The 27559-nt window shown below is 48.6% G+C and overlaps 4 protein-coding genes across 5 annotated transcripts; 1 reads left to right on the plus strand and 3 right to left on the minus strand.

Annotated features, from left to right (window-relative positions):
* Positions 1-512: 512 nt before the first annotated feature.
* On the minus strand, positions 513-2589 carry LOC134013568 (mitochondrial ornithine transporter 1-like). The gene is made up of 6 exons (XM_062453068.1): positions 2517-2589; positions 2044-2302; positions 1684-1824; positions 1230-1396; positions 768-926; positions 513-680 (listed from the first exon to the last, which is right to left on the minus strand). The coding sequence occupies exons 1-6, from the start codon at positions 2587-2589 to the stop codon at positions 538-540; spliced, it is 942 nt and encodes a 313-aa protein (XP_062309052.1). The 3' UTR covers positions 513-537.
* A 651-nt stretch (positions 2590-3240) lies between these two features.
* On the minus strand, positions 3241-7762 carry hmgb3b (high mobility group box 3b). The gene is made up of 5 exons (XM_062453935.1): positions 7664-7762; positions 5884-6068; positions 5568-5719; positions 5206-5380; positions 3241-4956 (listed from the first exon to the last, which is right to left on the minus strand). Exons 2-5 carry the CDS (start codon positions 6031-6033, stop codon positions 4819-4821), a joined length of 615 nt encoding a protein of 204 aa, XP_062309919.1. The 5' UTR covers positions 6034-6068; positions 7664-7762; the 3' UTR covers positions 3241-4818.
* A 195-nt stretch (positions 7763-7957) lies between these two features.
* Positions 7958-22025, minus strand: LOC134014069 (mitogen-activated protein kinase kinase kinase kinase 2-like). 2 transcript variants are annotated; one of them, XM_062453932.1, is made up of 31 exons: positions 21516-22025; positions 19861-19918; positions 18220-18310; positions 17989-18053; positions 17757-17812; positions 17292-17339; positions 16907-16949; positions 16604-16676; positions 16387-16518; positions 16096-16158; positions 15875-15956; positions 15188-15298; positions 14880-14958; positions 14693-14745; positions 14426-14472; positions 13936-13974; positions 12623-12656; positions 12245-12503; positions 12050-12144; positions 11780-11821; positions 11096-11180; positions 10803-10882; positions 10534-10594; positions 10239-10356; positions 10007-10065; positions 9729-9832; positions 9341-9596; positions 9141-9224; positions 8994-9064; positions 8407-8462; positions 7958-8305 (listed from the first exon to the last, which is right to left on the minus strand). In XM_062453932.1, the coding sequence occupies exons 1-31, from the start codon at positions 21606-21608 to the stop codon at positions 8218-8220; spliced, it is 2625 nt and encodes an 874-aa protein (XP_062309916.1). In that variant the 5' UTR covers positions 21609-22025; the 3' UTR covers positions 7958-8217. The 2 variants fall into 2 exon arrangements, with proteins under 2 accessions (XP_062309916.1, XP_062309917.1); XM_062453933.1 differs by lacking the exon at positions 21516-22025 and adding an exon at positions 20486-20708.
* A 257-nt stretch (positions 22026-22282) lies between these two features.
* LOC134014070 (reticulon-3-B-like) lies at positions 22283-27117 on the plus strand. The gene is made up of 7 exons (XM_062453934.1): positions 22283-22584; positions 24073-24280; positions 24510-24648; positions 25328-25397; positions 25764-25810; positions 25884-25942; positions 26138-27117. The coding sequence occupies exons 1-7, from the start codon at positions 22506-22508 to the stop codon at positions 26184-26186; spliced, it is 651 nt and encodes a 216-aa protein (XP_062309918.1). The 5' UTR covers positions 22283-22505; the 3' UTR covers positions 26187-27117.
* The last annotated feature ends 442 nt before the right edge of the window (positions 27118-27559 follow it).

A 27559-nucleotide genomic window follows, 5' to 3' on the forward strand; every position in this document is an offset into this window, starting at 1 on the left:
ATTATTCCCCAGTCATAAGGGAGGAACAGTGCCCTCTGATGGACATTGGGCTGATAACAAGAAGTTAGGAACAGAGGCGAACCTTTATTCTGTTCTGTCAAGACACTCACGCAGTGGTTAACCATTTATTACAATGGAAATCTTTGGCATAGTGGGTTTATCTTAAGCACAAATATATACAACAAGGCAGGGAGCATCGGTTGTTACTGTGATTCCCCAGTGGACAGGAAATCAAATCAACTTGGTGTTTGGCTCTTTTAGCAAGCAAAGTATAATGACTTCAAAGAGAGCCACAGATAAGCATCGATAATCAATCTAAAACTTCAGAAACATGAAGAACCCTCAGAATCTGGGTGGAGGCCTAACCAAACATAACCAAATTACCTTGTTGTTCCAAATCCAGGACTTTCCCTTTTCTGGTTGCCTCAACGTAATACAGTTACATTGCGGTGACGAATGTTTGGTCATCAAATTATGTCGTAGTTACATTATGGCCACATATTTTGGTTAGCTGGGGGGTAGCTGGCTGGGTGGAGATCAGGGGTCAGGTTGAGCTGGGTGTGTGGAGGCCAGGGACAGCAGGGCCCTCCTCGTCCACTCGTAGGCCAGGAAAAGAGCTCCGTTGCTGGGGAAGGCTCGGAGCACGGTGGGGGTCAGACCACAGTACAGAGCACACACACCTGCAAAACACACGCACGTGAGCACGCGCACGCACCAGGAACGCACACACATGAACACGCGTGTGGGATGGGAGGGGCGTGGCCTACCCTCTGTCCGGAGGATGGTAGCCATGGTGCGCAGGAAGCCGGGCTGAGGACCGGATACGGAGAGCACCTGGATACGAGACTTCACACTGTCCACTGGGTAGACAGACAACCAGAACAAGGACCCGCCCACTCCTCCACTCACCAATAGAGACACAGCATCTGACCGGGAAGAAGGAGGAGGCAGTTACACAACCAGAGATGAACATGAGGAGGAGAGGAGAGAGGTGGAGGAGAGTTGAGGAGGGAGGAGAGCTGGAGGAGAGGAGGGCGGAGAGGAGGAGGAGAGGAGAGTAAGAGAGAAGGAGGACAGAGGCGAGTGGTGTAGGAGAGGAGGAGGCGAGTTAAGGAGGAGAGATGAGAGACGAGAGGAGGAGAGGCTGTCGGAGAGATGAGAGATGAGAGAAGAGGGAAGAAAGAGGAGACGAGAGGCTCTAGAAGAGAGGAGGGAAGAGGAGAGGTCACCCAGGTCCTCCTTGCGTCCTCCGGCAGGGGTCAGCAGGGTTCTGCAGGTCTCATAGCCACCGAAGAAGAAGAAGTATCCAGGCACCTCCCTCAGCCAGGTGCTGGTCAGACCCTGCATTAGGCCACGCCCCCCCTCCGCTTTCACAATCTCCCTCGCCACGGCCCAGCTGGAGCTGCACACACACACACACACTTTCCTTTGTATGGATGGAGGAACAAATCAGACCTGTCTGACTCACATACACATACACACACCTACATACACACAGGACATCCCTCCCCGAATTTCTCCTTCAGTGTTTTTATTTGTTTTCTTATATTTGTTCCTGCGTGTTTTTCCTTGTCTTCCTTGAGGGTTTCGGTTGGTGTAGCAGTTCTGTGGGCAAGTGTCAAGCCCTTTTTGCCATAACTTGTAAAAGACCTTTGGATATGAAACTTACACACACACACTTACATGTGTGTCTCCATGCTGGTTCTGCCCAGCGCCCTCAGCTCACTCAGAGCCTGAAGGCGACACTTGACCAGCTCTGTGGGGCTGAGGACCAGGGAGGAGGCGACCGATGCCAAGGAGCCAGCCACCGCGCTCTGGAGATCACTGAGGAGGGGGGAGGAGTCTGGGGTTAGACTACACCCGACCCAATAAACAAATTAAACATTTGTTTAGGGCCCCGCGATTGGTTCGCCCCCCCCCCCCCCAAAAAACCAAAGCCCAGAAAACCCCAAAAAATAAAAATTAAATTGCCAAAGGGCCCCCTACACTATTTTTGTTTAGGGCCCCCAAAACCATAGGGCCGGCCCTGGGAGAGGAATCCACCTGAGCGGTGCGTGTTCATCCAGACCGAACCCGACTCTGGTGACCTGCTGGCAGGAGCTGTAGCACGCGAACAGCACGGCGTTCTCCGCCACGTTAGAGAGAAGCGCGGCTGCAGTGCCGCGGTAGAGTCCGCGCAGCCCGTCCTGTCGGTAGCTGTGCAGGCTGCAGTGAAGGAAGCCTCGGTACATACGCGGGAATGTTTGCATCTTCACTTTCACCGTGTCGAACGGCTGGCCGCTCAGCACGCACGCGACACCACCTGATCAATAAATCTGATTAGTCCTTATCTATCGTACTTATAGTCTATATGTTCTTCTAATAAACATTGTATCTGTTTGCAACGCTTGAGGTTTGTTGTTATATACCATAAAACGGAACTTTCAAACATTTGAAGCCTACAGTAGGCTACGTAATATTTATCAGTAGCCTTTTCCAAGTAATAAAATTTAAAAAAGTTTTAAAAGTGTACTTGCCCATAGCCCCGGCCATGAAGTCAATGACAGTGCCGGTAAAAGAATGCAGAGAACATCTCTCCTCCGCCGCCATAGATCCGAAGATGATACACACAAAGGTAAGTGGCACCGGCACCACAAAACACCAAAATGAGTCTGCCTGTAATAGATGCGCTGTAAACGATTGCCCTTTGGACCCGTGATGTCTCGGTGTTGATGCATCTGGCTGGCTGATAGCTTAGTCCCTGCCGCTGGGGAAATGACGTTCTTAGATAGAGCTATCTCTCCACAATAATCAATCAATCAATCGAATTTAAACACAGTAGGAATACTCTCTTGGCAGATGATCACATGTCATGCCTGTTCTGGTCTAACCCTGGTCTAGTCTGGTCTAACCCTGGTCTAGTCTGGTCTAACCCTAGTCTAGTCTGGTCTAACCCTAGTCTAGTCTGGTCTAACCCTGGTTTAGTCTGGTCTAACCCTGGTCTAGTCTGGTCTAACACTAGACTAGTCTGGTCTAACCCTGGTCTAGTCTGGTCTAACCCTAGTCTAGTCTGGTCTAACCCTGGTCTGTACTAATTCTGTCCTGGTCTGGTCCAACCCTGTTGTAGTCTGGCCTAACCCTGGTCTAGTCAGGCCAAACCCTGATCTGGTCTTGTCTAGCTCTCCCCCCCCCCCACACACCCAAGTTTTCTTATGCAGCTGTTATGCCATCAGGTAAAAAAAAAATGCTAATAAACACATGTACAAATCTGGTACTTTATTTGGAACCACCCTAAACATAAAATTCATTACAGGTGTCAAAACCTTACGTTCATTAGCACAAGGTTAACTTCAACCTAAAGCTGTCCATCCAAACGAAATATTCAAAACACAGACCTGATAGTTGTGACCGAGCAAAGAGACAGCAGGGAGGAGACCAGGGGCCTCATTTATCAACGTTGCGTACGCACAAATTAATGCGAACACCAGTTTGTACGGCAAACTTTGAGATTTATAAAAAAGAAACTTCACGTGAGTCCTCCACGCACACTGTTACCCATGCGTATGCACAAAACTTTGAGAAATGGGAAACTGCAACTCCGATGGCAGGAGGATGAAACTCGAGACAAGCCTTCGAGTTGATAACATTGTGAAAAAGAAATCCAAATATAACCTCACACGTGTTATATATGAAGACTTCACTGTAGTGCACGCACAAAATACATGATTTCCAATAAATACAAACAAGATATCTGTTGATGCAAAAGGAGTCCTCCAATATCTGTACGGTTTAATCTGGAATAATATTTGATTGGATCAATAATCAGTCAACACTTCTTGCATGTTATGAAATGTATTCCCATAAATAATTCGGTGAACATAAAGACGAATTTGGTTTAAACTGATGCTGTTGCTTTAGTCAGGAATGTAGTGTCATATATGTTTTCACATGTTCGTTGCGCATAACTGTCAATGAAAATGCCTGAAAGTGTTACTAACCCTAAACCTATTAATATTAATTTGGGGCCGGCCATTGACCCTTTATAGGCAATTATGGGCGTTACTTGGGTGGGACAAGACGCTTGCGTACGTGCGCTTAATTTCCAGTAAGTTGTGATTTATAAAGGAAAACTTGCATGTTGAGCGGAATGTGCATGTGTTTTATCAATCAGAATATATTTGTGCGCACGCACTTTGTTCGTACGCAACGTTTTTAAGTGAAATTTACTACTACTAGTTTTATAAATGAGCCCCCAGGGGTGGAGAACTGGGGAGAGACCAAGGGGGAGCCCAGCGAGGACCAGGGAGAGACTAGGGAGAGCAAGGAGAGAGCAGGGGGGTGGGTCAGGGAGAGAGAGGGGGGGGGGTTATAAACATTTGACGTCTTAAACCCCTCCCTTCCTACAGGTCAGGGTCACGACCTCCCAGGGCTTCTTCCCTCCAAACCATGGCCTCTCACTCCACCTGCTGTCCTAAATAAAACAAACCCTACATCTATTCCAACACCGTAATATATACACAGCACAAATCCTAAATAAGGGGAGGTATCCTACTAGCACAGACAGGGCTGTCTGGAGAAGGAGGGGTCAGGAGAACACTGGCCGGCAGAGAAAGGGGAACCGTCACAGGTCATGAAACCCTTAGGTTCTGTAGATGTCAACAAGGAACAAGACCCTCCACGGGCTGCAGAGCTGGGACTCTGAACGTGCTACGGTGGTCTTACAGTAAGGTGATGCCGTATAAATTTAAAGCCAGTGTTTTCATAACCCCCGAACCATTTGAAGGGCGGAAAAAGAAAAGAAGTTGTGTCTAGAAAACGAAAACAAAAGAAAACGGACAGTTATTCATCGTCGTCGTCGTCGTCATCGTCGTCTTCCTCGTCGTCTTCTTCCTCGTCGTCATCGTCGTCCGCAGCCTTCTTCGATTTGGAGGCGGACGCCCCGCCCATTTTGCTTTTCCCTCTGTAGTCTGCCATGTCCTGCGAGACAGGAAGAAAGTGTCTTAGAAACCGGAAGTTCGACAGCCCGGTAAACAAACACCTTACTGCCTCCTCAAAATGGCGGCCATTATTGCAACAAGGACTTCAGTAACTCTCAGCAATTAGCTCGGCTGTCGTGCCTGGTAGCTGACGTGGTTATTATTACACTGTGCCTGGAAGCTGAGATGTGGTTCCTGTGCACTGTGCCAGGTGAAACACAGACCGCGAAACACTCTTAGAACTATGCACCTTCTGGTACTTATCCTTCAGCTTGTTGGCCTTGGCCACGTAGGGCTGCTTGCTGGAGTCGGACAGGTTGTTCCACATCTCGCCCAGCTTCTTAGCCACGTCCCCGATGCCAAAGCTGGGGTTCTGGGATTTGATGTTGGGGCGTTGCTCAGCACAGAAGAGGAAGAACCCAGACCTGGAGGGAGGGGGGGGAAGAAAGAAAGAAGGAAAGAAAGAAAGAGAGAGAAAGAGACAGACATACAGAAACACAGACAGAGAAACAGAGACAGAGAGAGGATCAGAGTGTACACGGACAGTGTTTAGGCTCTGTGTTATGGGGGTCCGTAGTGAGAGGTCAGAGGTCAGAGAGGGTGTAAACGTACGGGGGTCTCTTGGGGGCGTTGGGGTCCTTCCGAGCCTTCTTGCCCCTGCCCGCACCCTTGCTGGGTGTGTAACCCTTCATCTCCTGGTCAAAGCGAGCCTTGTCCTGCTTGGCCTGGTCCTCGAACCTTGACTTCTCCTTGGGAGACATGGTCTACAGGAAGACAACACGCACAGGACTGTAGGGACAGGCTGTGTGCGTGTACGAACAGACCCTATGTGTGTGTGTGTGTGTGTGTATAGGTGCAGGCTGTGTGTAGGAGTAGAAGAGGCCCTGTGTGTGTGTGTGTGTGTGTGTATAGGAGATGCTTCTCTCACCTTCCACCTTCCGGAGCACTTCTTGGAGAAGTCTGAGAAGTTGACTGGGACATCTGGGTTCTTCTTCTTGTGTTCGTCACGGCAGGTCTGAACGAAGAAAGCGTAGGCGGACATCTTGCCCTTGGGCTTCCGAGGGTCACCTTTGGCCATCCTGAGTAGCAGTTGATGCAGTCTCTCTTCACTTCCTGTAGGACCAGAAACACTTGGTTACACTTCCTGCAAGACCAGGAAACAGCGGGTCAAACTTCCTGTAAGACCAGGGGAACATACAAGCCTGATAAGACATAGCAAAACATTGAAATAACTGTTTGTGTTGAACACCCCCAGTGTGAAACGTTGCCAGCTTCGCACTGCCTTTTTAATATTGTGATGTTTATATCTACAGGTTGCTTCTGATTGGGTAACACCTCACACACACACCAGACGTGACGCCCTTGCTCACCATTTTTGAAGGAACGTTTCCTTTAACCTAGAAACCATAACAGATTTTTATGCACCGTTTTATGATTGAACTTGCCCCAAGGTCACAGTAGCTTTACGATTGGCCTACTGCACTCAACTAATGTCTATAATATCCACTTTAGAGGTGCATAAGCCACAGGTAATACAACTATTCATCTAATTGGGCCGTTATGTGCTTAGCCTATCCCTCATGAAACAAGAGTTTAATAAGGCTATTTGACGGTAAATATGATTAAACCCACGTTGTTATCCATTTGTTTATGTTGATAAGATATCCTGAGTATTGAAGTGATGAAGAATGAGACTAGACCTCATGAACGTGTCCAACGTCCACGAAAGCTATGGCATCAAGTAGTCACCTATTTCACATCCTTGTCCGAGTTTACGACTTAATTATCTTCCATTTTGTGAAATGTCTTCTCATGACAGAAACAACCCTTGAATTTTAACTATGTTTTTAAATCCTCCCCTTGCTCTTTGAAAAAGCGACGATGCGAGGTATATTTGAACTCACTTTCATGACGCGATCGCAAAGCTATGAATTGACGAGCACACTTTAAAGCGAGGGGTTGAGGCAATAGGAGCTTACGCGCTGTAAAATGGCTTCAGCTCGCTGTTGTAAGCTTCTATAGCTGAGCGCAAAGACACACAACCTTGGATTACACTCAACATTAGACCAGTGTCAACGCTCAATACATATTCAGATCGTATTTATAAAAGTGGACTACAAACTCTGTCCTTTTCAACGACGTGTCTGAAATATAGCACACAATAATGCAGTTTGTTAAAGTTGCGAGGTATCGCGCAGCCACAGTCAGAAGCGAAGGCTGTATGAGCCAGCCAGGACTGGTATGGAGGCGAGTCAGCAGACCAACAAAGCGCAAACTAAAGTATAGATGCCAGTTCGAAAAATATTTATTTGTAGCGGATACAGAAAGAAAACAATTACAATTTTAAACTTGAAGTAATGATTATTTTTGTAGCGGTTATTTGACATCTGATGGACGGTCTCGGTTAGAATGGCTTAGCGCACAGCCAGCCATCTTAATACGCCGACTACACAAAATATTAAACTGATTTGCATCAAATAATTTCACGAATGTAATAATGTTCTAATGTAAGTGGGTCACGGTTTAATCAACCAATTTAGATTTTTTTTTTTACATTCTCATCTTTAGCCTACAAATGAACATCACTCATAATCTATTTTCAGGAAAATATAACCATACAACCATTAAGAGTATTGCATATTATAATAAACTACTGTTAAGATTAAGACTTTAAACAATTGTTTTTGTTAGGCCGCTCGGTCGCCTACCTGAGTTGTTTGTTTGAGCGCAGCAGCCGGTCACACGGTCTCGGTTCCTTTAATAGCTCTCTACTCAGGCTCGCGCTACCTTACTACGAGACTGGCGTGATTGGCTCAAGCGCGCAGCAGCTGAATCAGCTGCCACGAGGGGCTCCGGGCAGCATCCTGTAAAAGGATAGTCATATTGCACTGTACAGTGCTACTGCTAAAGTAACGGGCAAATACTCGGTTCAAGGATAATTCTGTTGAAAGTGATAGGTGTAAGGTCGGGTGTACGATGTAGAAAGACACAGGACACTGAGGGATGATTATTTATAAAATAAATAAATAAATGTAGACGTTTATTTCCCCAAATTGATTCAAAAAACAGCTGCAACATTTAATAGTCCTGGCTGAGAAGCATTCATAAACCAGGGTGGAAGTGACAGCCATCTTGTCCTGGTTCTGGCCTTGGTCCTGGGTCTGGTCTTGGTACTGGGTCTAGAACTGGGTCTGGAACTGGTCTGGGTACTGTTTCTGGTCTTGGTATTTGTCCTAGGTCCTGGTCATGGTCTGGATCCCTGTCAGTAACTGCTCTCGTGTCCAGTCAGGATGTACAGGTTGCTGGGGGAGGAAGCGTCCTCGGTGGGGGTGCTCTGGAGAATGATGTCCCTGGGGGGGTAGGGGGGTGGTTAACTCAGCAGGCCAGCTGAGAGGTGTGTGTGGTCAGGTCAGTAGAGAGGTGTATGTGTGTGAGTCTGATGCTACTCTACCTGGTATCTCCCAGGACCTTGAACACTCTGCTCTCATCAGTGATGTCCTGAGTCACCTGTAGGGGCACGACACACCTGTGTTACACTGTAGCTGTTACAACTGTGGCTATTACAACTGTAGCTGTTAGCTGTTAGCTGTAGCTGTTAACTTGACCTGTTATAACTGTTGCTGTTATAACTGATAGCTGTAATAACTGATAACTGTAGCTGTTATAACTGTAGCTGTTATAACTGTAGCTGTAGCGGTTAACTGTTGCTGTTATAACTGGGAGCTGTAACTGATAAATGTACCAGTTATAACCGTAGCTGTTATAACTGATAACTGTAGCCTACCTGTTATAACTGTATTTTTACTGTAGCTGTTATAACTAATAACTGTATTTGTACCTGAAGCAATACTGATAACTGTAGCTGTTATAACTGTAGCTGTTATAACTGATAACTAGCTATCCTGTGTCTGTTATAACTGTAGCTGTTTTAACCAATAGCTGTAGCTGTTATAACTGTAGTTATTACTGATGACTGTAGCTTTTATAACTGTGGCTGTTATAACTGATATCTGTTGTAGCGTGTGATTGGACAATCACCTCGTCTCTGTCCAGGCTCCTCCCCCTCAGGCCATGTCTCCAGAAAACCAGAACACTGTCCTGCAAACACACTGGAGACAGAAAAACAGTCAGTCAATCAGTCAGCCAATCAGTCAGTCAGTCAATCAGCTGAGGACTCTGTCTTACCTAGAGTCTGGATGGGGAAGTCAAAGGTCATGGAGGTCATTCTTGGGTTGGCCATGCCCTCCAAGTTCACCACCTCCACCGAGTCTGCTCAGAGACAACCAATCAGAATGGTCCTGTTCTGTATCTGTGTAGACATCACCCTCCATGACAGTCTCAGTCCAGCTGTGTGTGTGGTGCATGTGTGTGTGTGTAGACCTCACCCTTCAGGACGATGAGGATGGAGTCCCTGTCCCTCTGGGTCACCTGCACCACCTGTAGCGGTGGCCATGTTGGGGGCGGGGTTAGCGGAGGAGAGTCATCCAGAGGGATGATGTGAAAGCTGATGTGTCCGGGGGCATGGCTGCGGTCGGGTGACTGGCGTCTGCTCACGCCCACACAAAGCTGTGGAAGCTCCTCCCTCTCTCTGACCAGCAGCTCAAATACAGGAGGAGACTCTGGCAGGGTGATGGTTATGTGCTGGGGAACAACAGGAGGGCAGGGGAAGGAGGGGGAAGGCAGATGGGGGGTGGACAGACGTTGATCAATACATTTCATTTTATCTATCCATCTACCCATCCATCCATCCATCCATCCATCCATCGGACTCACCTTCAACTGCATGAACTTCTGCAGGGGTTCGTACCAGAGCAGCAGAACCAGGCCTGTAGGAACCAGCGCACACAGGAACACACTGTCTGTGTAGGGGCTACGCACTGGGGAGAAGGAGGAGGGGCGCAGAGGAGTGGGGGGGGGCAGAGAGGATGGAGGAAGGATGAGAGACGGAGAGGAGGCAGAGAGGGAGGAAAATTGGAGAGGGAGGAGAAGATCATTAGCTATACAGAGAAAACACCCGTTCCGCGTTCCCTAAACGTTCCGGCCTTCCTCACCTACAGCACAGCGCCGACAACCCTTAGTGTCTGGAACCTTCCCTGATATGGAGAACTTCCTGGAGAGAAAGGGGGGGGAGGGAGGGAAAGCAAGAGAGAGGGGTATAGAGAGAGGGAGGGGTGTGATCAAGGGAGGGAGAAAGGAAGGGTGTAAAGAGAGAAACGCCAACTTATACAGTAACTCCTGGTCAGTCTTTTAGTCTCCCTCTGTAGTGCATCTGGGCCCGCCTACCTGGAGTTTATCCTCTCTGATAGGCGGTGAGCGTTGATTGACAGCTGCCCTTGCCTCTTGCATCTGCGCTGGTCGAAGAGGGAGGTGAGCCGCTGGGAGCAAAGCTGAGAAGACTTACCTGACAGAGAAGTTCTCGTTTCACGTACTAGTTTATCGTCATTTGTCACATACAATAAGACATTTACATTTGCAGTCCAGTGCTTCATATTTCTGGATAAGTAGACTAGAGAATACAAGGTGTAAAAACAAAACAATCAAACCTTAAAGTGATGTAAACAATGTCATCCATTACTACCTGAGACAGACATGAGGACGTTGTTCATCACATACAACCACGTACACCTCTGAGCCACCAACTGGAGGAGCAGGAGGAGGAGGAGAGAGAAGTAGAACATAAAGAACAGGAGGAAAGGGAGGTGGAGGAACAGGAGGAGAGGAGAGAGAAGGATCAGTATATATGCAGCATATGTTGTGAATATGATGATTAAATCAAAGTTATTTTTATAGCCCTCTATCCAAGCCCTACAATACCACAGATGGCTTCACAGGTAAGTGGTCCCTCACCTTCTCCATGCTGTCCTCGTGGAGCTCGTTGAGGTTCAGGGTGTAGATGCCCTGCTCTGTGCCCAGGATCAGGTGCTGGTCTGGAGGGGAGGGGGGGGGGAGAGAGAGGACCACAGGGTCTGGCTGCTGAACATCCCAATGATCTGGTGCATCAAGTTATCCCTTCCATGACTTTGAACTTTGACCCAGACTCCCAGTCTGATCCTCAACTCCCAGCCTGATGCTAGACATCCAACCTGATCCCAGCCTGACCCCTGACCCCCATTTGACCCCGGCCTGACTCTTGATCCTACCTTTGGTCTTGGGTAGAACCCATGTGGCCGCACAGTGGACAGTCAGTGGACATCCGTTGAACACTTTGGAGAAACACGCCCCCATCTGGAGAGGCAAGGTCTTACAGCTTAGCACTCACAAGCCGGGGGGCGGTATTACACTGAATGTTCTGGTGTATTGACTGACTGACTGGTTCTGGTGGTCAGATGAGGTGCGCACATTTGATTTTATTTCTTGCTTTTTGACCGTTTTTAATGTCTTATTGAATGTTCTTAATTCTTTTTAAATTTTGTTTTCTTTTGCATTATGTTTTGATGCTTTTAATGGTTTTATGTGAAGCACTTTGAATTGCCTTGTTGTTGAAATGTGCTATACAAATAAACTTGCCTTGCCTTGCCTAGACTGATTAGTTCTGATTGACTGGTTTTGGTGTTGAGGTATGTAACCTGACTGACTGGTTCTGACTGACTGACTGGTTCTGGTGTTGAGGTATGTAACCTGACTGACTGGTTGGTTCTGACTCACTGGTTGTGATGTTGAGGTATGTAACCTGACTGACTGGTTCTGACTGACTGACTGGTTCTGGTCTTGAGGTATGTAACCTGACTGACTGGTTCTGCCTGACTGACTGGTTCTGGTCTTGAGGTGTGTAGAGTAGACTGACTGACTGGTTCTGACTGATTGACAGTGAGACGTGTACTCACGTGGACTTTGGGTGTGGGTGGAAGTCCGTGACAAACCTCCCCCTGGGAAAAAAAGCATCACATAATGTGTCCTCCACTTTTTGAGAAGTGTGTGTGTGTGTGAGAGAGAGAGAGAGAGAGAGAGAGAGAGAGAGAGGGAGAGAGAGGGAGAGAGAAGAGTATGTGTGTGTAAGAATGAAAGAGGAGATTGTATGTGTGTGAGATAGAGAGGAGAGTATGTATGTGTGTGTGTGTGTGAGATAGAGAGGAGAGTATGTGTGTGTGTCTGACCGTGTCCTCAGTGTTCCTCCTCAGGGTCCACGCTGGGGGTGGGAGGGGGCGGGGCCTCTCCTCCGCCTTCTGACCCTGCGCCTCACTGTTGCCCTCTGCAGGAACAAACATGGTGTGTGAGTGTGTGGGGGGTGAGAGAGCATGTGTGCGTGTACATTCATGTGTGTGTGTGAGGGAGAGTGTGTGTGTGTGTACCTTCTGGGGAGTCAGACAGGGTGAGCTCAGAGAAGATGGAGTCATCAGTGAAAAGGGAGGAGCTGAAGAGTACCGCGTCTGATGACAAGGCTTTTGATTGGTCTGTTGATGTGCTGGTGGGAGTGAAGGGGGTGGGGCCAGTGGAGGGGGAGGGGTCTGTATAACCTGGGTAACCTTCGGGGGGGTAAATAGGGACGGTTGACAGCAAGGGGGCGGGGCTTCGCTTCACTGTGCCGCCCCAGTCCTCCTCTGGAGAGTCCTACATACACACAGACACACACACACGTACATACCATGCACACACACACAGATATGGTGTTTTTGGTGTATTTCTCTGTGGCCTGAGCAAGGCTGAGTGTGTCTGCAGTTCTCTCTTACCCCACCCGAGGGCGCTCTCTTCATGGTCAGACTCCTGCAACACAACACAAACTAAGTTACAGTTTTTTTCAAACGCTTACACACAAATTCCTTACTTTTCACACAATTTCTGAAACCTGACACTCAAACACCAGAACCACACCTCAAATCTGCAAAACCATACGCACATTTTTGGCCTTTGACTCAGTTTTCAATTTCATAAAACACTTTTTGCAAAACACAACACACAATTCTCCACGTAACACACACAATTCTAACAGGAAGCATCTTGATTTCCTTTTTCAAACACAATCAAAATGCCACACTAATTCATCAGTGCCTCACACTCACTCCTCACGTGCAAACACGCATTGCTTTACTCAACACCAACCAATCCTGGCTTTAGAATAGGCCTATAAATAGCCTAATTTGAGTCGATTTACAGTGGTGGGTATAATTTGAACCTTTACTGTAGAAATGATAACAGGTATGTAACAATCTACTGTAGTGTAAACATGTTTTAATGTACACATAATAGCTGTTTCAGCAAAACACACTATACACAAACATATATTTTAGCACCCATGCATCCATTGACTGCAGTGCACTGCATGATTGGTCACAGTCTGGTGGGTTACTGTATCATACTGTGCAACAGTACAGTTTTCTTACAGTGACTGTAAGAAAACATTCTGACAATATTGTAGAAAATAATATATATTACTGTATACCTTTTTCAAAATTAGGTTTTGTTTCTGTCCTACTACACTCTTTCTTTCGTACTGTGCAATACTATATTCACAACCACAAATGCTTATAGTAAATAAAAAAGTTTGGTTTCAATCTTGTTTTCGTGTTTACCATGAATTTGTCATCATCTCTGCCATTTACTTTCAATCTTGTACAGAAATGTACAAAGGAGCTCATGAATGAAGAGCTTTAGGTTTTGAATAACTGTGTGTATATGATATATCCAAAAATGTAATATAATGGTAAATGTTTGCAACATTAGACAAATGTTTGCTTTTGAGACGTGTTTGTGATATTTTGAATGCAGTGCTTCATTTTCCAAGAGAAGCGAGGCATTTTGCATTTTGTGTGTGCAGTTCTTGGATTTGTGTGTTAAGTTTTGAAAAAAAGAGGACAAGTAAAAAAAAAAAGGGTGTAAGCATTTGAAAAAAACTGTAATATCTGCTTCATCTTAAATTAGTTATGTATACAGGGACACATACATACACCACAGACACACGCCGCACATAGACACACAATCACCACACGCACACACCACACAGTTATGTATTCAGCTGAAGTTACTGTGTTCTAGAAAGGCTCACCTGCCCTGAAGGGCCTCCTCCACACTCTCTAGTAGACCCCTGGAAGAGAGACAGAGAGAGAGGGAAAGGAGAAGGAGGGAGAGAGGGAGTGAAGAAGAAAGAGAGAAAGAGGGAGAAACAGATAGAGGGAGTAGGAGAGGGAGAGAGAAGGTGAAAGGGAGGCATAGGGAGAGACAGAGGGAGGGAGAGATTTTGATTTCTGAAAGCCTTTCTTGGGTATTAAAAACAACCAGTTACACCCCCATAGCACAATAGCATATTCAAACGGGAGGACTGCAAACACATATTTGACCCATGGAGTCAGTTAAAGTGAAAAGAGGGAGGGAGCAAGAGGTGGCAAGGAGAGATAGAGCGAGGGGGAGAGATAGAGACAGAGAGGGGGGGGGGAAATGGAGAGAGGAGACAGACAGACAAAGAGTAAGAGAGGGAAAGAGCGAGGAAGAGAGACAGCGAAGGAGGGAGAGAAGGAGAGAGAGAAGGAGTGACTTACAGAGAGCTGCTCTCCTCTTCAACCATACACCAGTCCTCATAGCTGCCCTAGAGGGGAGGGAAGGGGGGAATGTTAGCTGATGTGAGTGGGGGCAGGAGCAGAGGGACTGGGGGGTAGAGGGAGAGGAGAGAAGGAGAGAGAGAGAGAGAGAGAGAGAGAGAGAGAGAGAGAGAGAGAGAGAGAGAGAGAGAGAGAGAGGAGAGGAGTGGGAGAGAGGAACATAAAAGGGAGGGCTGGGGGGAGGGGGGTAGCAGGGTTGTGACCCACCAGATCAGGCTCTCCCTCCTTCCTCAGAGGACAGGGGAACAGCACCTGACCAACTGACACACACACACACACACAAAACAACCCTCAGTCAACTATGGACCTCATGTGTGTGTGTGGTGAGGGTACATGTGTGTGTATGTGTGGTGGGGTGTGTGAATGTGTGTGGAGGGGGGGGTGGGTCACTCACACTCCTCCTCTGACTGTGTCGTCTGGGGAGGCTGGTGTCTCGCCAATGACTGGATCTTATCAGGGAATGCACTGCAGGTCTGCACGCACGCACGCGCGCACACACACACACACACACACACACACACACACACACACACACACAGACACATGCTCATACACACCACATGCACATAAACACACCACACACACACACACACACACATGGAAAAATGAAGCCATAGAAATGACAGAGGAAAGGAGAGGAGCAGGGTGGAGGGAACAGAAGAGGAGCAGAGTGAAGACAGGAGAGGAGGAGAGGGGAGGTACCTCCAGGTCAGACTCGTCCATGGTCTGTGAGGTCAGAAGGTCAGCGTTCCCTGCATGGTCCAGCAGCTCGATGGCCAGGTTCCTGGTGAGCAGCTGGGTCACGAATACATGCTGGGAGAGGGAAGAGGGAGGTCAGGGGTCAGGGAGGTCAGAGGTCATGGGGACAGGTGGGACATGGAGGTCAGAGGGTGAGAGGAGCAGTCCAACATCCTTCCACACACTGTGGGAGACATTAAACAGTGTAATACTGAATACTCATTTATCAGACACATTTATCCTAAACAGAATTTAGGAGTGAGGTGAGGGTGAGGGAGGGAGGACCGGAGCCGGGTGAGGCAGGGTTGGAGGGAGGTAAGGGATGAAGGCAAGGCCGTAGCCATGGAGTCAACATTGGGGGGACAAAATCTGCTGGGGAGTCTGAGGGTCCCCCCATGAAAACTTTTTACGTTTAGTTGTCCCCCCCCAATATATATTATGATTAAGGCCCTGGGTGAAGGTGAGGGTCAGGAGAGAGGGAGGGAGCCAGGTGAGGGCGGTGAGGGTTAGGAGAGAGGGAGGGAGGTGAGGTTTAGGAGGGAGGAGTGAGGGTTAGGAGGGAGGAAGGGGGTGAGGGTTAGGAGGGAGGAATGGGGTGAGGGTTAGGTGGGAGGTGAGGGAGGGAGGGTCAGGAGGGAGGTGAGTTCCTACCTGCAGCATCTTCTCTGCTGTGGGTCTCTTGCGAGGGTTCTTGGTCAGAGACAGTTTCACAAAACTGTGCATGGCAGCCGACCTGGGGGGGGGGGGACTTTACTAAAGATGCTACTGGGAGGGGGGCAGTCATGAGCTTCATACACAGTCACACACAATCCCGGTACAACCCATGGATTGCACCTTTCACTAGTCACATGACAGGAAGTAGTTTACTGTACCACTTGGCCTTGTCCTTCAGCTTGGGAGGCTGGAAGTTGCTCTTCGACATCAACATCAATGCCCTGGAAGAGAGAGCAGAGTACAGTACAGCATAGCATAGTATAACCTAACATAGCGTTGGTAGCTTAACATAGCAGGGTTTGGTTTTGTATAGCATTGGCTAGCATAGCATAGCATAGCATAGCATAGCATAGTCTTGCATGGCATAGCAGGTAACATCATACCATAGCATGGTTTAGCATAGCATAGCATAAAATAGCATTGCATTGGTTTAGCGTAGCATAGCTCACCTCATGGGGTGCAGGTCGAACATGGGCGGCTGCAGCTCAGCCAGCTCGATGGCCGTAATGCCCAACGCCCAGACGTCACACAGCTGGTCGTACCCGCCCTTCTTCTCCACCGCTGCCACCTCGGGCGCCATCCTGCAAGGGCAGGACATGGCTTCAGTTCACAGGGCTAACACAGGACCAACACCGTGGTCAAAAGTTGGGAGGTTCGGGGACTCACCAGTAGGGGGTGCCGATGAAGGATTTCCTTTTGGCCACTGAGGCGTTGATCTCGGCCGCTACGCCAAAATCCGCTGGGGGGAGAAGGGGGAGAGAGGAGGGGAAGATAGGGGGAAGGAAAGGAGGAGGAATGGAAGGGGGGATGGGGTTTAGGGAGATATGGGTTAGGGAGTGGGGGTTAAGATTAGTGCGGAGGTGCTCAGACTGAGATAGTCAGAGATACTGAGATGGTCAGTGTTGACAGTGTTGGTGGAGAGGAATGAGCTGGGAGGGGGAGGGGGAGGGGGGGGGGGTACTGACTTACCCAGTTTGACGTCTCCTCTCTCTGTCAGTAAGATGTTGGCTCCCTGAGAGAAACACACACTGACACAATGAGCTCAAAGTACAGTACACACACACACACACACACTCTGACACAATGAGTTCACAGTACACACACACACTCTGACACGATGAATTCACAGTACACACACACACACACACACTCATACATTGACCTCACAGGACATGGAAGATCCACCCAAAGTTAGACACACACTAAATACACGTGTACACACTGCATAGATACAAACACACACATATACACTCATTACACACACACACTACATACACACACAAGTACCCCCCCCCCCCCCACCCCCCACATACACACACACACACACACACAGTTCATTCAACTCCAGTCTCACCTTTATATCTCTGTGCATTTTACCAGCTTGGTGCAGGTGATGCAGTCCCTGCCAGCAAACACAGTTAAACAGGATACAGTTATACAGGATACAGTTATACAGGATACAGTTATACAGGATATAGTTATACATGATAAGACTACATTTTTTTCATTCAGCAAATGCTTTAATCCAATACAGCATACAAATATGGTGCACTGAAACTACAGCAGGAAATCAAGAATCAGAAGTGCATAGTTCTAACAGTGTTTTGTTGGTCAGAGTCAAGGAACAGTCTGTATTTTGGTTGGTATGTCTTTACCAGGCACAGTGCCAAGCAACCACATTAACCACATCATACCAGGCACGATGAACAATAATCATATCTTAACTGAAATGGTAGACAGGCAGACAGACAGACAGACAGACAGACAGACAGGCAGGCAGACAGGCAGACAGGCAGGCAGGCAGGCAGGCAGGTCTCACCTGTAACGTCTCTCTGCAGACATATGCTATCTGTCTCTCCTTCAGAGGGCCCGTCACTACGGATACAAGACAACAAAGTCAAAGTCAGAGGAGGAGAAGAAGAGAAACTCCAGTTAAAGGAGGAGGTGGAAGAGGTGAGCTGGAGGAGGTAAAGGCGGAGGGGGTGGAGGAGATGAAGGAGGAGGTGAAGGCGGAGGAGGTGGAGGTGAAGGGAGAACAGAGAGTGGTTTACCTCTGTAGAGATCCTGCAGGGATCCTCCTCCACAGAACTCCATACAGATCCATAGCTTGTTGTTCCTGACAAACAGCCCGTACCGACCAGTCAGTAACATCACTAGTAAGGATGGCAAATGTGTCTGCGTGCGAATGTGTGTGTGTGTAGTGTGTGAGTGTGTGCTGTGAGTGTGTGTGTGTGCATGTGTGTGGGAAGTAAGTGTGTGTAGCGAGTGTGTGCGTAGCTCACCTGTTGTAGCTGCCGTAGTACGCTACTATGTTTCTGTGTGAGCATTCCCTCATCATGGTAATCTCCTGCTGGATACATGTGATGTCATCACCTGGGGACAGCAGAGCACTTGTGATGTCATCACCAGTGGACGGCAGGGGGAGAGAACCCCTATATCCAGTGCAGTGGAGGTTCTTTGTCACTCCCCAAAACGATAAAAAAAATTATGTCAATCAATCATGAGCTGTAATGACCCCTGTTAGGGGGGAGTTTCAGGGGGGGGGGGGGTAAGGGCAAGGAGGGGTGTCTGGAGGGACAGGGAGGGGTGTCTGAGGGATAGGGAGGGGTGTCTGGAGGGACAGGGAGGGACAGGGAGGGGTGTCTGGAGGGCCATGGAGAGGTGTCTGGAGGGATAGGGAGGGGTGTCTGAGGGATAGGGAGGGGTGTCTGAGGGATAGGGAGGGGTGTCTGGAGGGACAGGGAGGGGTGTCTGAGGGATAGGGAGGGGTGTCTGGAGGGACAGGGAGGGACAGGGAGGGGTGTCTGAGAGATAGGGAGGGGTGTCTGGAGGGACAGGGAGGGGTGTCTGAGGGATAGGGAGGGGTGTCTGGAGGGACAGGGAGGAGTGTCTGGAGGGATAGGGAATGGTGTCTGGAGGGACAGGGAGGGTGTCTGGAGGGCCAGGGAGGGGTGTCTGAGGGATAGGGAGGGATGTCTGGAGGGCCAGTGAGGGGTGTCTGGAGGGCCAGGGAGAGGTGTCTGGCAGGACAGGGAGGGACAGGGAGGGACAGGGAGGGGTGTCTGAGGGATAGGGAGGGGTGTCTGGAGGGACAGGGAGAGGTGTCTGAGGGATAGGGAGGGGTGTCTGGAGGGCCAGTGAGGGGTGTCTGGAGGGCCAGGGAGAGGTGTCTGGAGGGCCAGGGAGAGGTGTCTGAGGGATAGGGAGGGTGTCTGGAGGGACAGGGAGGGTGTCTGGAGGGCCAGGGAGGGTGTCTGGAGGGCCAGGGAGAGGTGTCTGAGGGACAGGGAGGGTGTCTGGAGGGCCAGGGAGGGTGTCTGGAGGGACAGGGAGGGTGTCTGGAGGGCCAGGGAAGGTGTCTGGAGGGCCAGGGAGAGGTGTCTGAGGGATAGGGAGGAGTGTCTGGAGGGACAGAGAGGGACAGGGAGGGGTGTCTGAGGGATAGGGAGGGGTGTCTGGAGGGACAGGGAGGGGTGTCTGGAGGGACAGGGAGGGGTGTCTGAGGGATAGGGAGGGGTGTCTGAGGGATAGGGAGGGATGTCTGGAGGGACAGGGAGGGTGTCTGAGGGATATGGAGGGGTGTCTGAGGGATAGGGAGGGATGTCTGGAGGGCCAGAGAGGGGTGTCTGGAGGGCCAGGGAGAGGTGTCTGGCAGGACAGGGAGGGACAGGGAGGGACAGGGAGGGGTGTCTGAGGGATAGGGAGGGGTGCCTGGAGGGACAGGGAGGAGTGTCTGGAGGGATAGGGAGGGGTGTCTGGAGGGACAGGGAGGAGTGTCTGGAGGGATAGGGAGGGGTGTCTGGAGGGACAGGGAGGAGTGTCTGGAGGGATAGGGAGGGCTGTCTGGAGGGCCAGGGAGAGGCAATGCTGTTTGGAAGGGTAGTAGAATAGCTGGAGCTGTGAGGAGGATGAGGAGCACTCACCAGGGTCCAGTTTGACCACCTTGATGGCAGAAATCTCAGACGTCTGGAGGTTCCGAGCCTGAAGGAGGAGGAGGGTCAAACAGGGTGAAACAATGGGTTCATTCAGAAGCTGCTTTTAGACAAAGCGACCTACGGGGGAATTTGAACCTGTGACCTCTTGAGTCTGACCTCTGCAGTCACAAGCTCTACCACAGAGCTGCACTGCAATTATACAGTGAATAATCATCATCATCATAGTGATGATAATAATAGTGGTAATCACCATAACAATGTTCAGGTGTGGAAGACGTGGCATAACTTAACGAGAACTGCAGAAAAGGGTTAGGAAACGTGAATGCAGAAGTAAGCCGGTCTCTATGACGACCAGGAGATCTCAATCTCACTTCCTGTGGGTGTGGGACAGGGATGTCTATTGCCATTGCAGGTCCCCATGGAGACTGCAAGCTCTCGGGGTCTGGGGCTGTCTGATTTACATATCAGATCATTAGGACCGAGAGTTCAAACAACTGCCGGAAACAAATGATGGGATGGGATGAGGGTGCAAAAACACATGAAAACTGTCAGGATGATAAAAAATCTGATATGATAACACTCTCAAATAGAACTACGTTTTAGCGGTACCCACTTCCTGTTTCCTGTGTGTAGAGGGGGAGACTTCCTATGAGCAGAGATCCTATTGCAGGCCTGGACCCCAGCACAGCCCCTTCAGGCCTGGTTGTTACGGTTATGGTTACAGTACAGTACGGTTCCTACGGTTACGATGTGGCATGGTTGTGTTGTTGTCTGTGTATAAAGGGCCTCATTCAACCCAGTTAAGAAATCCACAGTTACTAACTTCCTCCTTCACTTTCTCAATTCTCTGGCTTATTGTCATCAACTGTTTACACATCTACGCTCTCCCCAGATGCGCATAACCTGCCAGCCAACCCTGAACATAACAACAGCTCAATAGATTTAATAAGTGTTTATACGTGTAGGTATCATATGATGTAATATAACATGCACAGGAACAGGAAGTTAGCTTCCGCCGATGCTGTTCCCACAGGCTTGTTGACATAAATCAGGCAGCATCATCATCATAAACAACAACATAACTCTCTGGAACTGATGCAACCATACTGCCTAAGCTAATAATAATGATAATAATAATATGACTAGACTGCACCACAAATTGGTTATCAGTTGCAGAGTTTACCTCACAACACGTTTGCACTAAGGCATCTCTCTTCAGGTGATCACAGACAGGGATGCACAACGTTCCTTGAGTGTGACCACAAATACTGTTAGAACTGCACTTCTGATTTTCTGCTGTACTTTCTGCTCTATTTGTGTGTCGTTTTGGATAAAAGCGTCTGGTTAATGAATACAATGCAATGTGTAAATGGATGCAGAAGTGAACCTATAGCCAACTGACAAACTAACACCAAATACAGCTGCAAAAAATACTAGTTCTAAGCCCATTTTGGGCCGTGATGGCCAACTGACGCGGCAAACGGTCACGGAACACGGCGGAACAACAGGTGTCTCTCCTGGGACGGAGAAAAACGGTTCTGCAGCTTCCTCGGTGTAGGGCCACCTTTGAGACCGTAAATGGAACCTGAACCGTTGTAGAAACGTGTTCGTTTGTGCAATTAGGAAAGATGTTATTGAAATACCTTAAAGACGTCCCCGTATGTGCCGCTCCCAATTCGGCGTATTAGCTCGTAGTCATCTAACGGGTTCGTATAGGAAACACCGATCGCATCCATTGCTGCGGCAAGAGCAGGCGCGCGGGCTGTTTCGTCGCTGACTCCTTTGTGAATATCAGTCACTTCCTCCGCTGCCGTCCACTACACAGCTTTCGTGCAACATCACAGGCTGTGCAGGGGAGCCAAAAACAGCAGTTAGCGGTAGGGCAGTGATGCTGTCTGAAGTGCCTGAATTGCATGAGAAGCCTGAATTGCATATTGAGAACAAACACAACAAGTTATTTAAAGCGCCTAAGTGAATTCCCCCTCATTCATCGCTTTCTCTCTCTCGTTCGCTCTCTCGTTCTCTCTCTCGCTCTCTCTCTCTCTCTCTCTCTCTCTCTCTCTCTCTCTCTCTCTCTCTCTCTCTCTCTCTCTCGCTCGCTCGCTCGCTCGCTCGCTCGCTCGCTGTCTGTCTGTCTGTCTGTCTGTCTGTCTCTCTCTCTCTCTCTCTCTCTCTCTCTCTCTCTCTCTCTCTCTCTCTCTCTCTCTCTCTCTCTCTCTCTCTCTCTCTCTCTTTCTTTCTGTCTCTTCCTGTCTCTTTCTGTCTCTCATACATCAAACAAACATACATTATTTCTTTGTATTTTTCTGTCCACATACACGCCCCCCCCCGCCCCCTCGCCCCCCCTTCCAATTTCGGAAGGTTCAAATGTAGGTGGCCTATTACTTTAACGGAATATGGGGTACCACACCTTCAAAGCCCCCACTCTCAAAGACACGCCCCTCGTTGTGCTGAGTGAGAACACAATTTTCACAGCAACGACGGGACTAGTTGTAACCCAGCTAGTCATCTATCACGATTTGCGTAATCAATCCGAATTTGCCCAAATTTAAGCTGAGTGTACATGTCTGTAGTATTTGTCTAATTTGGGGGTTTCTTGTTCACTTGCTTTTCGAGGCGATATCATCCTAAAAATGGACCCCACGGCCCAGTCTGCTCACATCTCGTCCTCTCAAAACTCCGCAGCAGCGATGAAAGAATCCACGTTATCAGGTGTGTATTCATTCATCTGCATTAACGAATTGAATTCAATGTATAGTGGGGACTCCATATATGTCAAACTCTAATGTCGAAACCCATTTTCAACAGTATGTTTTGCGTTGCTGGTTTCTCCCGTTCAGCAGCATCATTATTTCGGAAGAACAGGATGATGCAAATGCTAGGTTAGCTCTAGCCTGCTACTAATAGCCAGCTAGCTAGAGCCAGGGCGCGGGGTTTGGCAGTTTGACAGTGATTGACGAACATGTCTGCTAGCTAACTAGCATGTGTATCAAGTACACCCACATTGGCTAGGTAGATAATCCGAAACGAAAGAACCCGACGTTATTATTTGGCCAAAAAAGATGTCTAGCTAACCCAACAGCCTGTGCTTGTGGTAATGGTATACTAACATCCTGCTGTGGACCACACTTTCGTAGGCCGTGGATATAGCAGCAGGTGTTTTCAATGCGGTCAATTATCCCCACTGTAACGTTCAGTTTAACGTCTCTACTTTTATAAAGTATTTATGTACGTTCTGATATTGCATTAGCTATGGTGTACAGTATCAAATCGTAACTGTTAGCGAGAGTTTTTAAGAAGGCAATTTGTAATTAGCCAGCCATCAAATTCTGGTTTCCTTTGCTCAAGCAGTATGTGCCCACCTTCATCATATTGACGAGCATTTGTCTCCCAACCACTATCCCGTCACAGTCCACTAACATAAACGATGAACCTCGACTAGTCGAACAAGTGGATATCTCACACACTCGGAGCATGCTGACACAATTGCCCGTTGTAGAGCGCCTGTTGAGCAGCTTGTTGTGAGCTTGTGACCGGGAAATAATGGACCACTATGAGGTTCTATTGTGTCGGTTACCCAAGAATTGCTAAGGCCTAACACATGACTCCATTCCAGCGTGGTCTTTGAGGTATGTGAGCCCCTGTGTTGTAACATGGATTATCCTGCTAGCTAGGCTGAGGATGGGGATGGAGTGTGGAGGCTCGGGGTAGGGGATGAAGGATGGGGGTGGAGGCTGAGGAGGCGGGGGGGGGGGTAGGGAGTGGAGCCTGAGAGGTGAGGATGGGGATGGAGGTTGGGGCCGCATGAGGAAACTAGCTGGCTCATTGTTGGTCACTACAAGATGGCTGTCACGATGACGTAGCACTTCTGCCGGTGTGCTTGTGTGGGACAAGTCGGTTGTGACTATGTACCCTGTAAGGTTTTAGCGAATGGACAGAATTCAAGTAGAATGTATTAGTATTTCTAGAATATAGCCTAAGTGTGTGTCATTTTTAATGGAAGGTGGTGCCAAAGAAAAATGACCAGCCTGGATAGACACAATTTTGTTCCATTTGTTTAAGGATTGAGCTCTCAAAGCAATCAACACTCAAACTGTTCTTTCTTTCCCCTCTTCTCCTACCCTCTCCATCCCCTGTGTGTGGTGTGTGTGTCTCTCTTTCTCTGTGTGTGTGTGTGTGTGTGTGTGTGTCCATATCCAGCCCTAGAGCTGGTCTACTGGCGTGACCCCAAGAAGTCGGCGGTGGCGTTCGGCCTATCCCTAGTGGTGCTGGTCTCCTTGGCGACATTCAGCGTGATCAGTGTAGTGTCCTATCTGCTGCTGGCCTTCCTCTGCGTCTCCATCACCTTCCGCATCTACAAGTCTGTCATCCAGGCCGTGCAGAAGTCTGAAGATGGCCACCCCTTCAAGTGGGTGCCAGACTCTTGCCCCTTGTAATACACGCTGTACTGGATGTAAATGCTGTGTTTTGAGCAGATGGACCCTTTACAGAGCTGTGCTTTACAGAGCTGTGTTTTGAGTAGACTTGACCTTTTTTAGAGCTTTGTTTAAAGGGCCAGTGCACTCAACAGAGCTGTATTTTATAGAGCTGTATTTTGAGCGGACTTCCCCTCTAACGTTCAACCCTGTGTGCGGCAGGGCCCTGATGGAGCGTGACATCAGCGTCCCTGCGGAGACCTTCCGGAAGGGAGTGGATGTGTCGCTGGCCTACGTGAACCGCTTCACCAGACAGGCACGCCGTCTCCTACTAGTGGAGGACCTGGTGGATTCCCTTAAGGTCTGAATACACACACACCACACACATTTGACATCAACGTTCTTCAAACCTTTGTCTTTTTTTTACGTGATTAATTTCTTCAGAATTCACTAGTTACCATCTAGACAGGCTAGGCCTCTTCATCTTCCTTTGTATAAAATGTCCCATTGTATATCAAATACTTGCTTTTATTATTATCTTTATCTTCTGGAATGAAAATGCACATTTAACAGATTCCTCGTGTCATTGTCTATGAGATGCCCTGCTTTCAAAACACTTGAATTGTATCTATAATGATCACACATACAAAATGTTGTTCATTATGTGAATATTGCAATTACAACTGATCTTTGCAATTTGTACTATTCTTCACTTTTTGAGAGCAATTTTTGAGTACTAATATTTAGAATGTATTGGTGATTTTGCATGTTCATATTTAACGTTTTTGTATGTCTTTTGGGTGTGGTTTTTCATATGAGCCATTACAGGTGTCTACCACACCCTCACACGTTGCGTGGAACAAATAAAACAAAACCACTGCACACGCACCCTCACAAACACACACCACTTCTCACACATGCACACATCACCTTATACTCAGACATGCAAACACCACATGGACTCCCTCAAAGTCCACCTACCAACCATACGTGCACTTCTGAGGAATGTGTGTTCTGAGCTGCGTGTGTGTGTGTTCCAGTTGGCAGGTGTGATGTGGCTGATGACCTACGTGGGAGCTGTCTTCAATGGCATCACCATCCTCATTTTGGGTAAGACCCGGCGGCGCCTAGCAACACACAGCCTCCCCTAGTGCCCCCTAGCAACACCAAGCCACGCCCTAGCAACACCAAGCCACGCCCTAGCAACACCAAGCCACGCCCTAGCAACACCAAGCCACCCCCTAGCAACACCTAGCCAGCCCCCCAGCAACACAAAGCAGAACATTTAATTCCTTTAGCATTGGTTTTCATCCAGCGACTCACAAATAGTGCAAATAGAAAGTACAGAGGATCAAGAGTCAAGAAACAGTCAGTATTTGCTTACCACATAGGCTAGCGGCACCTAGTGGTCTCCCTGTGGTTTCCCTTAACATGATCTCTCTTCCTCCCTCTGTCTCTCTGTCTCTCTCTCCCCAGCTGACATCATCTTTTTCAGCACACCTCTGATATATGAGAAGAACAAGGTATGATTATACTCGTATGACTATCTGTGTGTGTGCATGCAAACTGTTAGCTAACCCCTGTGTCTTCTACCAGACCCAGATTGATCGATACATTGATCTGATTCGCTCTCGGGTGGAGGAGACCATGGCCAAGTAAGACCCCCCCCCCCGTCTGTGATTGGTTAGGAAAGCTGTCTCTCGCTTTGGATTGGTTGGGAGGCGCATGTCTCCCCAGTGATTGGTTAGGAGACTTGTAAATTGATTGGTAATTGATTAGATCTTTTTTTAGTATTCTTGGATTATATGGTTGCTAACATTCTGCTCCTTTGTGTTCCTCATCTCCTCCAGGCTTCAAGACAAGCTCCCAGGGGCCATAAAGCGCACTAAAGCAGAGTGATTCCTCATCCCTCCACCTATCCCCCCCCCATCCTCTCCTCTTGCACTCCTCTCGTCCATCCCCCATTCCTCCCCATGCTTGTGAAACAGCAGAATATAATACTAGTGATCAACCCATCCACCACTTGAATCCTGTCAACCACCAGAACCAGTCTGAACCTGTTTGAACCGGTGTAACTCTGTCTGTAACTAGCCAGTATAGTATAGAGTGCAGCTCACCTGTCTGTCATAGCAGCTCAGCACTACTGTCTCCCTGATTACCTCTGTCTGTCTATATGTATGTCTGTGTGTCTGTGTCTGTCTACCTGTCTGTGTGTGTCTCTCGTCTGTTTACCTGTCTGCCCGCCTGCCTAGTCTCTGCCAGCTGCTACCTGGATGGTGTGTATGTACCGAGTGTGAATACTGTTACAGACATGGGCCCTGTTCAAGCAATGTACACATGCTCCCTCCCCTCCTCTCCTCTGATGTAATGTGACTGGGTGGGTGTTAGCCTGTGCTACCACACATCTGCTACCTGTCCTGTCCTCACACCATTACCCGGAGGATTGAGGGAGGAACGGATGCAGTTGTAGAGCATGTGAACTGGGCCCTGTGTGTGCGTGTCAACGTTTCAAGTGACCGGGCTACTGGGCCCGGGAGGTTCCCCTACCGTTGCGCCTCTCAAAGCAAACGTTTGTACTCATCTGTTTAGTGTCTGTGTGTGGAGGAAAAACAAACAAAAACAAACGCAAAAAAAATGACAACCAATCTGTTGTGGTAGTTTAGTTGTAGTTTGTAAAAAATTGTCTTGGAAATAACGATCATTTTTAATTTATATGTATGAGAGATGAACCCTTGTGGTCGTTCTGTTGATTTGAGGTGGAGCTTCTGTGCACTGAGGGTTTGGAAAACAGCTCATCAACTTGAAATAAAAGAGAAGGAAACCATGAGAACTGTCTCTTTTCCCCCTTTTTCTCTCCTCTCTTCCCTCCGTTTACCTTCTCTCCTCTCCCCCCCACCCCATCTCTACCTTCCCCGCTCTCTCCTCTCTTCCCCTCCTCTACCATCTCTCCTCTTTCCCCGCTCTCTCCTCTACCATCTCTCCTCTCTTCCCCTCCTCTACCATCTCTCCTCTTTCCCCCCTCTATACCTTCCCCTCCCTCTTCTACCTTGCCCTCTCTACCGTCCTCTCCCTCTACCCTCTACCTTCCTCTGCCTCTATCCTCTCTGCCTCCCTTTCTACGACTCATACATTCCCCCTCTCTCCCTACCATCAGTCTCTCCTTTCTCTACCTTCCCACTTTCTCTCTTCCCCTCCTCTACCTTCTCTCCTCTCTTCCCCCCCTCTCTACCTTCCACTCTCCTCCCTCTCCTCTATACCTTCTCTTCCCCTCT

The sequence above is a fragment of the Osmerus eperlanus genome, chromosome 27 (genome assembly GCF_963692335.1).
Source record: "Osmerus eperlanus chromosome 27, fOsmEpe2.1, whole genome shotgun sequence".
Classification (NCBI taxonomy): domain Eukaryota; kingdom Metazoa; phylum Chordata; class Actinopteri; order Osmeriformes; family Osmeridae; genus Osmerus; species Osmerus eperlanus.

Excerpts from the sequence above, each read along its gene's own strand:
- LOC134014070 (XM_062453934.1), top strand. The coding sequence starts at position 22,506 with ATGGACCCCACGGCCCAGTCTGCTCACATCTCGTCCTCTCAAAACTCC. Across the intron at positions 24,281-24,509 it reads GAAGATGGCCACCCCTTCAA|GGCCCTGATGGAGCGTGACA; the intron begins GTGGGTGCCAGA and ends TGTGTGCGGCAG. Across the intron at positions 24,649-25,327 it reads ACCTGGTGGATTCCCTTAAG|TTGGCAGGTGTGATGTGGCT; the intron begins GTCTGAATACAC and ends TGTGTGTTCCAG.
- LOC134014069 (XM_062453932.1), bottom strand. The coding sequence starts at position 21,608 with ATGGATGCGATCGGTGTTTCCTATACGAACCCGTTAGATGACTACGAG. Across the intron at positions 19,919-21,515 it reads CATACGGGGACGTCTTTAAG|GCTCGGAACCTCCAGACGTC; the intron begins GTATTTCAATAA and ends CTCCTCCTTCAG. Across the intron at positions 16,677-16,906 it reads GAGAGGAGACGTCAAACTGG|CGGATTTTGGCGTAGCGGCC; the intron begins GTAAGTCAGTAC and ends TTCTCCCCCCAG.
- LOC134013568 (XM_062453068.1), bottom strand. The coding sequence starts at position 2,589 with ATGGCGGCGGAGGAGAGATGTTCTCTGCATTCTTTTACCGGCACTGTC. Across the intron at positions 1,825-2,043 it reads GATGAACACGCACCGCTCAG|TGATCTCCAGAGCGCGGTGG; the intron begins GTGGATTCCTCT and ends CCCCCTCCTCAG. Across the intron at positions 681-767 it reads TACCATCCTCCGGACAGAGG|GTGTGTGTGCTCTGTACTGT; the intron begins GTAGGCCACGCC and ends TGTGTTTTGCAG.
- hmgb3b (XM_062453935.1), bottom strand. The coding sequence starts at position 6,033 with ATGGCCAAAGGTGACCCTCGGAAGCCCAAGGGCAAGATGTCCGCCTAC. Across the intron at positions 5,381-5,567 it reads AACGCCCCCAAGAGACCCCC|GTCTGGGTTCTTCCTCTTCT; the intron begins GTACGTTTACAC and ends CCCTCCCTCCAG. Across the intron at positions 4,957-5,205 it reads TGAAGGATAAGTACCAGAAG|GACATGGCAGACTACAGAGG; the intron begins GTGCATAGTTCT and ends CCTGTCTCGCAG.